The sequence below is a fragment of the Miscanthus floridulus genome, chromosome 14, assembly GCF_019320115.1.
Source record: "Miscanthus floridulus cultivar M001 chromosome 14, ASM1932011v1, whole genome shotgun sequence".
Classification (NCBI taxonomy): Eukaryota; Viridiplantae; Streptophyta; class Magnoliopsida; order Poales; family Poaceae; genus Miscanthus; species Miscanthus floridulus.
This window is the reverse complement of record NC_089593.1, coordinates 71,258,871-71,268,805: the sequence shown is the minus strand read 5'-3', so window position 1 is coordinate 71,268,805 and position 9,935 is coordinate 71,258,871. Positions and strand designations below refer to the sequence as shown.

General features: G+C 59.9%; 1 protein-coding gene across 1 annotated transcript; it reads left to right on the top strand.

The window, feature by feature from the left end:
- The first annotated feature begins 9,125 nt into the window (after positions 1-9,125).
- On the top strand, positions 9,126-9,536 carry LOC136503706 (uncharacterized). Its single transcript, XM_066498700.1, has one exon. It carries the CDS (start codon positions 9,126-9,128, stop codon positions 9,534-9,536), a length of 411 nt encoding a protein of 136 aa, XP_066354797.1.
- Positions 9,537-9,935: the final 399 nt, after the last annotated feature.

Here is a 9,935-nt window from a genome sequence, read left to right as displayed (position 1 = left end):
TACCTTGATGGCTCAAGTGACGGGTTCAGGGAGCTCTTATCGGGTATATCCGAGTGGAATCCGAATCCGTCGTTCGTGACAGGGTCGGCATAGCCCTCATGTGGTATCCCACTGCTCCTTACCCATCTCTCAGCAGACGCCCGAGCCGTCCGACCGATTCGAGTGGCCCGCTGGCCTCTCGATGGAGATCCTGATGGTGGGCCCTTCACAAGCCTGTTTGGGAAGGCGGAGGGTCGTTCGCGTGCGGTAGTGGGTGGGCCCCTGCCCAGGCCACGTTTCGTCAGCTAGGCCACATCCCGTCAGGCAAGCCGCGTCCTGTCGCGCGTCCTTCCTCATTAAATAGGGGGAAGGGGGAGGATTTTTCTCCCGTCCTTTTGCCTCCCTTCAACCGCTGCCGCTTCCCCTTCCTTCTTTTCGCCAAGCTTCTTGTGCGCCGCGGCGAATCCTAGGAGAGAGGAGGGTAGAGCGAGGGACAGGGAGATCTTACAGATTCGTTCATCGATCCGGCGTGCAATGTCGAATTGGAGGCCCTCCAACATGCAGGAGGACTTGCTTGCCGCCTTCGCGGAGAAGGGGCTAATCCCGCCGAAGGAGGTGGCGCACTGGAGGGCTCCTGAGCCAGGGGAAGGTGTTCCACAACCCTGGGCCAACTAGGTCGTCTCCTTCCTTGTCTTCCATGAGCATGGGCTCGGCTATCCCGCGCACTGGTTAATGCGCGGGCTTCTCAATGAGTGGGGCTTGGAGCTGCAGCACCTCAATCCGAATGGGGTGCTGCACATTGCTGGCTTCGTCACCATTTGCGAGGCCTTCCTCAGGATGGAGCCGCATGTGGATTTTTTCCGGTGGAACTTCAGCGGACGGGCTCTGTCTGAGGAGAAGGGGAAGCGCTCGGAGCCGCTCTGGTTGGCGGGTTCACCCTGCAAAAGTGGCCCAAGCTGTCGGTTTCTTACCCGTCGTACTCCCCCAACGATTCCAATCGGGGGTGGCATGGTGAGTGGTTCTACGTTAGGAACCCGACGCAGGGGGAGGCCAGAGAAAAGGGATAGCTGGACGTGGGATGCTGCTTCCCATCAACTGAACCAGCTGGAGACCATCGAGGCAGCGCTGTAGAAGCGCATGCTGGAGGGCCTCAGCTGGGTGTCCGTCGACGGATTGCCCCATTGGCGGAGAGAACGCAGCCGATGTGGGAGTACTCTGGCGTGTCGGATCCCGATCGCGCGTCACCGGAGGAGTTGTCGGGGAGCGACGTCTGGGGATGCCTTGATCAGGTGTTGTAGTTGGGGCAGCATTCAACCCTCGACGGGACGCCTGGACCCTTCCATGTCGTGAAGCGGTCTGACTTGGTACGTTTCTTTCCCATGACCATTTTCTTTTTTGTTTTGATCTCTCGATTGATTCTGAGTCATCTGTTTCACAGGGGCTCGAACGCTTCAAGTCCCGACCGCATCTCCCAAAAGGGGTGGAAGGTGTGGCTCGGCAAGCCGCCCAGAGGGAGGCCGCACTCGCCAGGTAGAACAAAAGGGCCACGGAGGTCTGGAGGAAGTTCGACAAGAGCCAGGTGATCAGTCGGCGCGTCCGCCACGGCGAGCGCCGGGAGGAAGTAGAGGCGGAGCTCGAGTCGGATGACCCCATGAAGTCGGGTGATGACGCGAGTTCCTCAGAAGATGAGGAGGACGGGGGGCCCGCCGTGACTTTGGTGGAGCACCGTGAGCCTGCGGCTACGCCTGTCGGCGGCGGGCGCGGTACGGGAACGCGCTCGGACGCCCCGGAGTCAAGGAAGCGCGCTACGAGTGAGGACACCGCCCGCGACCGGGAGGCAAAGCGGGCACGATCGCCGCGCCCTTCGGAGGCACCGTCGGCTTCGCAGTCCCCTGCATCGAGCGCGATGGGGCGCACCGGTCGGTTGGGGTATGCGACCGTTCACATGTGCCTTCGGGGTCAGCGCGTGCGCTTGGCCCCAGCAGAGAGATGCCCCGCCGGTTGCTCCGTTGTTTTTGCAACGAGCTGGCGGCCATGGCCGTTCGCAGGCCGATCGAGAGCCGGCCGGGTCGCCCCCACCCTTGGTTGACCCGAGGGGGCGCGGGCTGTGACCCCTGAGCGATCCTTGTCTGGTCGGCTCGTCATCATCCGGTCGGGCTTCCAAGCTTCTTTCGCTTGGGTATGTGATCATGCTTCTGCTTCCCTTCGTCCGTAAGATTAAGCTTTTTAGGCGTGACTAACTTGCTTTAGTGCCTTCTTTTGCAGCGGCCGGCCGTCGGTGCCTCCGAGGATCTCCCCACCTCCCCCGTACACAGATTAGAGGCCCAGCCTGCAGCGGGTCGCGATGAGCGACGAGGGTAGCAGGCTGGTGGCGGCCCGACCTCACTTCATGGGGGTGGCTTCTTCCCCGTTAGTCGTGAGCATGATGGCGGCCATGGTGACGGCGATCCCTATGGCGGCAACAGGGCCCGCGGTGGCGGTGACTCTGGTGGTCCCTCCCTCGCCGGTCGTGGAAGAGGAGAGGAGGGATGCCAGGCTCCCTGTCTCGCCCAGCGGAGGGACGCTCGATTCGCCCGCCTGGTCAGAGTTGGAGGGGACCAGAGCAGCCACGGTCGGGACGGAGGTAGAGCAGCTGCTGGTGAGCCGTGGTGTCCCGGTGGTGGACATCCCCTCCAACGGCAAGGAAGACACCGGGGTGGTGCAGCCAGTCGTCCCGCTGTCCCGGCAGCGGGCGATGATCCCAGCGTCACTTGGCGCTGCGGTGGCTAGATCTTCCAGAGGGTTAGGGGCGGCCCGCGAGCTGGTGTGGCCCTAGCCGGGTGAGCCGAGAAAGGCCCAGTTCGTCCTTCACGACAGGAAGGAGGATGAGCTTTGGGGCCTGCTCAGGCAGAGTGTGCCGTCGGTGCAGTCTGACCTCGCCTTTATCGCGGCGAGGCTCCAGGAGGCCTTGGAGAGGGTCTAGCTCGCCCATCGGGCCATGTCTGTTGACCTGCCGCGCGTCGCAGAGGTAAGTTCTCTGCGATCCTGGTGTTTGTCTTTGATTTCTTGGCATTCAACGGTCGTCTTAGCGTGCCTGCTCTTGTCTTGCAGGGCTTGGAGACGATGTCGGCCCGCAAGTCCCGGTTCCTCTGGGAGGAGCACGGTCGGCTGGAGCGGGATGCGGCGGCGTCACGACGGGTCGATGAACTTAGTCACGAGCTAGAAGCCGCCCGCCGCAAATCCGAAGTCCGGGCAGCACTGGTGATGGGAGTCCAAGAGGCAAAGCGGCGCACGGTAAAGCGGGTGACCGCTACTGAGCAGAGGCTTGCTGCGGCATAGGCCCACTTGGCGGAGACCGAGGCGACACTCAGGGAGCGCCAGGAGGCTCTGGAGGCAGAACGGATGGCCCGAGCCCACATCGAGCAGCGAGTACTGTCGTCGGAGCAGGAGGTCACTGTGCTCTGGGGACAGCTGCTCGGGGCGGAAGAGTCGATCACTCGGCTGCGCGAGAGGGTGACCCAGCAAGAGCAGGGGCTTGCTATTAGTGAAAGCGCCCGCCTTGGTATGTATCTTTCCTGCCCTTGGTCGACGTCTTGACCCTTCTTTTCCTGGCTCCTGACTCTGTCGTCCATTCCCAGAGCTGGGTGAAAGGTCGGCTTCCTGCAGCAGGAGCTGGGGGTGGCACTAGCGATAGTCGGTCGAAGTGCGGAGGCGCTGGCCCGTTCCCTGGAGGAGCGAGCTATTCTCGAGGGAGAGCTCGACCAAATCTGCAACATGGCGCAGGTAGTGATCGCTTAGGTGTTCGGGTCAGGCCCGAGCACCAGCGCGCCCGCCGTCCGACTCGCGGAGATCTCGGATGAGGTTCGGGCGCTTATCTCTAATGGCATGTTCTACGGGGCGTCGGGGGTGCTGACATCGGTGGCGACCCACTACCCCACCCTGGACTTCGCGGCCATCTGCAGAGGGTACGCCAGCGGGTGGAGCGCGGATGAGATCCAGGCACTGGGGGAAAGCTTGGTGCCGTATGCGCAGGCGATCGCCGAGCAGGCCACCGCACAGTGGGTGATGGAGGCTCGCCACTCAGTGGAGGCCATAGGCGTGGGCCAGGAAGGCGTCGTCCATCCTGTTGAAGTGGTGGAGACTGGGTCGGAGGCGAGCGTCGTCCCGCCTACAACCGAGCCAAGCGTCGTCCCGACCGCAACTGAGGCGCCTTCGTCTTCGCCAACCGCACCGCCAGCCAACACGACCGGGGGCCGCAATAGAATTTTATAGAAGTAGTTAGTCTTTGTATCAGGATGAATTCATGGGGGAGCCCCCGTGCGAACAATTTTAGTTCTTTTGTAATTGTATTAATCGTGAGGGGGAGCTTGTCCCGCCCGCCCTTGTTTTTATCCTTGAGTAATTTTGCTTTTTGCCCTTTTCCTTTCAAACCTGCCCGTTGACCGTAGGCTGCAACCTTTAGAACCCGGGCATGGCCCGTGAGGCTCAGCTGCTCGTAACCGTAGGTCGTGGCGGGGTCTGATCGGTCGGGGAGCTAAAGCGTAAGTTACCTAGGGTAGTCAGAGGACGGGACGCCCATTCGTTTGGGTGAAATGCATGATTATGTGAAAGGAGGGGTGGTACCGTACCCCCGTGGAGCCCCCGAGCACCCTAGGTCAAGAGTGCTCGGGTTGGGGAGCTGTAGGAGCAAGTGTTGAATGGAAATGACCGGTAAAACCGAGCTTAGGGAAAGAAACGACGTAACTGTTCGATGTTCCATGTGTTGGCGAGGATGTTGCCATCGTCGTCCTTCAGCCGGTAGGCGCCTGGTCGAGAACCTGCGGATGTAATCCCATAGGGACTCGTTGGGCTCCTGCTTGCAACTCTTGAGGTCCCAGGAATTCCCAGGACGGACGTACGTCCCCTAGAAGTTTCCAACGAAGACCCTCTTGAGATCCGCCCAGTCGTGGATGCTGTTGGGCGGAAGAAATTCGAGCCATGCCCGAACAAACTCCCCTATGCAGATGGGGAGGTACTGGATGATGAAGTAGTCATCATCCACTCCACCGGCTCGGCAGGTGAGCCGGAAGTCTTCTAGCCATACATTGGGGTTTGTCTCCCCAGTGTATTTGGCGATGTTGGTGGGCGGTCAGAAGCGCTGTGGGAACGACGCTTTTTGGATGCGGCGACCAAAGGCCCGTGGCCTCGGGCCGTTCGGGCTAGGGCTTCGGTCGCTCGGTTGGCCGCCGCGCCTGGGGTGCATCTCCTCGTACTCCTCGATGGGCCGGCTGGGGCCCACGCTGCCCGCACTCGCCGCCATTCAGTCGACGTCAGCGTCGTGCCGAGCCTGGCGCCGAGTGCTGATGACACTGTGAGCGTCAAGATTCGGCCCGAGTCGCTCGCGTGCATGCGGTCGACATGGAGCAGGCGCTAGGTCGGGCTGTGGCGCGACCGCGGCGCCTTGCCCCACTTGAGGCAGCTACTGTGCTGAGTGGACGGAATGATTCGACTGGTGCGGTCCCAGTACCCCGGTCGGGCAAGAGGCCGCGTGCCGCTGTCGCGACATGGAGCTTTCCACCTGCTGAACGACGGCGGCCTCCACCAGTGCCCAGAGGTTCCAGTGGATCGCCTGCTTCTGGGGGTTGGCAGGCTCGGGGAGGCTGCGTAGAAGCATCGCCGCGGCAGCGATATTCTGGCCGACCCGAGCAAACTGAGAGGAATCGTCCCCTCCATCCAGGATGTTACGCTGGACCTGGCAGGGGCGGGTTCGAGCGCCGCTCGCCGGATTGCGCGCGAGTGGCGCAGAGCGCGGCGCGCCGGCGCAGGTGGCTCCCGGCTCTGCCACCGCTGTCGCAACTCGTCGCCGTGCTCCTGCACACGCGCTAGGGCCTGCGCATGAGGGTCCGAGGGGTGTGAGTCTGCCGGGACTCTACCAACTCCGGTAGCTGTCCCAGGGGGCCTGCCATGGCGCACTCCCGGGACAGAGGATAGCTAGGTGCCATAAAGTCGCCGATGCTGGAGTCGTCGCTTTCAACCCCTTCATCGAGGAGGTTGTGGAAGGAGGCGGTGGCGTAGCCCGCCATCCCCACGAACTTGGACGTGAGAGGGGGCGCCATCATGACCCTCCAGAGCCCCCGTGCGTATGCGTCCACGGGGGACACGAAGCCGTAGGGGAACCGGCCGCGTGGCGATCGCGGCGGAGACAACGGGGTCCCTCCGGAGAGCTGGCGGAAGGTGTTAAACAGTGAGAACAGAACAATGTCCACGTCACTCACCGTGGGGTTCGAGCCCAACACGGACTCGAGGCGGAGCGCGAGCGTCTCGACGTCGAGGTCGTCGAGTGGCCCGGGGCCCATGGAGGGCGCTCCTCCCGGGGACGCCGGGGCGAGTGCCTCCTCGCGGAGGCGAAGTGCGCCGAGCTGGTCAGCGATGAAGTCCAGACTCCCGAAGCGAAAGGTCTGGAATGGCGCGAAGATGGGGGGCCCACATCCCACTTAGCAGGAACGCGGGAAACTCCAGCGAGCCGAAGCGAATCGTATCGCTCGAGCTCGTAATGCCGAAAGTGGCGGGAAGGTGAGCCATCCGATAACCAAAAACGCGAACGCACAGCGTCTTCCCCACGGACGGCGCCAACTGTCGGTGCGGAATGTGGCCGACAAGTAAATTTATGTAGTTTTTGTCGTGTGTTAGATCGGATATGACCTAGCACATAATGACACAGGATTTATACTGGTTCGGGCAACGGGCCCTACGTCCAATTGAGGTCGGTCGGTCGACTATATTTCTGAGCCCAGGTGCTCAAAGTTTGCAGTGGGGGTACAAACGAGTGAGGAATGAGAAGGGGGGTGTCCGAGACCCGGTCGGACTCTGATCCGAGTGGAGGAGAGCGACGGGGGCTCAAACGTGCGCTAAGTGCTAAGAGGCAGAGAGTCTCTCGTATGTCTCTGCGTGAGTGCGTCTGTGTCCCTCTTCGAAAGAGTGCGTATCCCCTTTTATAGTTCAAGGGTCAGCCTTACAAGCCAGAGAGAGAGAAGGTGTACGGGCGCTGCCTAGTCTTGTCGTTGCCCACGTCGTCGGGTATGGGATGGCCATCGCCCTCCATCCCTGTTCATGTTCCATCGCGTCGGGCAGGTAGCATAGTGCCCGCCCGACATGGCACATCGGCACTATGCGATGTGTGCGCAGGGCATGGCGAGGCATTGTCCTCTGTATGGCGGTTGACCTGAGTGCTTTCCCTTATCTGCTCCACCTGCTCCCTAGACCCATACTGAGCGGGCGTCCCCGGTCGGTCGTCCCGGTCGGTCCCGACCGTATCGGTCGGGAAGGAGCGGTGTGCATAGGTCCAACATATCCCCGGTCGGGGGAACTCGGTCGGAGTCGGACTGTGGTCCTCGCCCTGACTAGGCCTCCTGGTCGGGGCGCCGACCAGGCCTCCTGGCCGAGAACGTGGGTCGGCGGCCGGATCGTGGTCTCGGCCTGTCATCGTGTATCTGGGCCGGCCCAGACGCGCATTGTTGCTGCGCCGTCTACTGGGCCGAGTGTTGCACCAGATGCTGAGGCGTAGCGCATCCGGTGCGAACTTAGCAAGCGCAAGTGACTAGCCATTGCACGCCAACGGTAACATTCAAACGGCTAGGACACATGGCAGTTCATGGTGCACCGGACGCTATGCACCGGACGCGTCCGGTGCCATGTGCAGCGCGTTCAGTGCGTACGCAGACTACCCAATGAGTTGCCCAACGGGTATGTTGTTTGGAGGGGGTCTATAAATAGATGTTGGCCGGCTCCATGGGAACTCTCTTGACCATTTGAGATACTCATCATCCCATTGAGCTAACAATACTCCCTCCCACTCATCTCCTTGCTTGATAGTGCTAATCAAAGTGAGATTGAGTGATTCCAAGTGCTTGCGCTTGTGTGGTTGCATCTAGTGGCACTTGGAGATCGTTTTGCTGCGGTTTTCTTGTTACTCTTGGTGGTTGCCACCACCTAGACGGCTTGGAGCAGCGGAGGAGGATTGGCACAAGTCGGTGATTGTTCGTGGCCATCTCCCCGTGATTTGTGAGGGGTATTGCACCTTCCCCGACGAAGAAGTCATAAGGTAGCTCTAGTACATTGCTCGTGTCATTGAGTTACCTTCACTTGTGGCTCGGTTCTTGCGGCGCCCATTTGTTGGGCTAGGTTTGTGAATACCTATTTGCCGCCGAACCACCAAGTGTGTGGTCGACACAACAGGGACTAGCGTGCTGGCAAGCACTGTGAACCTCGGGACAAAATCATTGTGTCAACTTTGTCTCCTTGGTTCACTAGGATTTCATATTGTGATATATTGTCTCTTGCCGGTATTGGTAACTATTTCTATCACTTGCATTATATTCATATACTCTTGTGTAGTGATAGTTGTAGTGCTTTATAGTAGCTCTCTCTTGATAGAAGTAATTAGTTATTACTTGCTCACTTGTTTAGAGAGTAGCAACCTAGACATAGCATTGTGTGCCATAGAAATCATAATATACTAGAATTGCTTGGATAGGTGGCTTGCAACACTTAGTAGAGCTAGCGCAAAAAGCTTCGCTATCTAATTGTCTAATTAGTTGCTCTAAGTGTTTTGTAGATTTTTAATTAGGCTATTCACCCCCCTCTAGCCATAAAGGACCTTTCAAGGCGGTTGGAGCAATCTTCGATCGCTCAAAAGGCAAGGAAAAGCGGGGCGAGGACACCGACGAGGGTCCCTCCGACCGCTCCAACAAAAAGAAGAACAGGAAACGGCACGGGGGCTCGCTCATGGCCTGCCGCCGAGTGGAAAGCCATCCGAGCACCGGCTGAGGGCACCCCGATCACTTTGACAAGTTGCTCCAGGGGCCATGCCCAAACCACGCTTTCCCCATCAAACACTAGTACAAGGACTGCTCGCTCATGAAGCGGTTCTTCACTGGAGGCTCCAAGAAATGGGAGCAGAAGAAGAAGCCCGAGGCGGAAGCCTGGCGACGCCAGGAGAGAAGGATGGCGGCTTTCCATCGGCGAATGGCTGCCTCATGATCTTTGGTGGGCCGGAGGCATACGGCTCCAAGCGCTAGCAGAAGCTCACGTGCTGAGAAGTCTACGAAGTCAAGCCCGCCACGCCTGCCTTCCTCAAATGGTCAGGGTCTCCCATAACCTTTGACTGATCCGACCACCTGGACAGCGTCATGCACCCAGGCAGGTACCTGCTTGTGGTCGACCCCATCGTCGGCACGACGCGGCTCACCAAGGTACTGATGGATGGGGGTAGCGGCCTCAACATCATGTACGTAGAGACACTGGATGCCATGGGCGTTGACCGAGCACGCATCCGGCTGACCAGGGCGCCTTTCCATGGCATCGTGCCGGGAAAGCAGGCCATACAACTCGGGCAGATCGACCTGCCTGTCACCTTCAGGAATCCATCCAACTATAGAATGGAGACCCTTACCTTCAAGGTAGTCGGATTCCCTTCGGTCTACCATGCCATTTTGGGGAGACCATGTTACACGAAGTTCATGGCCGTCCCCAACTACACCTACCTTAAACTCAAGATGTCGGGCCCACGTGGGGTCATCACCATCGGCACTTCCTTCTAGAGAGCCTATGAGTGCGAGGTCAAGAGCTGCAAGCTCGCCTCACCAACCCTCGCTTCCAAGGAGCTCGCAGGCCGTCGGGAAGGACATTGCTGAAGGAGCGCCCGACGCGAAGCAGGCAACCAGATCCTTTGAGCCAGCGGAGAACACCAAGGAGGTCCTCGTCGACCCTGACAACCCCGCCGAGAAGACTGGTGCACATCGGCACCGCCCTCTCCCCCAAGTAGGAAGGCGCGCTCTTCAACTTCCTCCACGCCAACCGAGACATCTTTGCGTGGAAACCCTTGGATATGCCGCCGAGCATGCCTTGATGATCAGGCCAGGTTCCAGACCAGTCAAACAACACCTGCGCTGCTTCAACGAGGAGAAGTGCTAGGCTCATCGACGAGGAAATCACCAAGC

What these genes read in the sequence shown, in the direction of transcription:
- LOC136503706 (XM_066498700.1), top strand. Translation starts at nt 9,126, where the DNA reads ATGCACCCAGGCAGGTACCTGCTTGTGGTCGACCCCATCGTCGGCACG.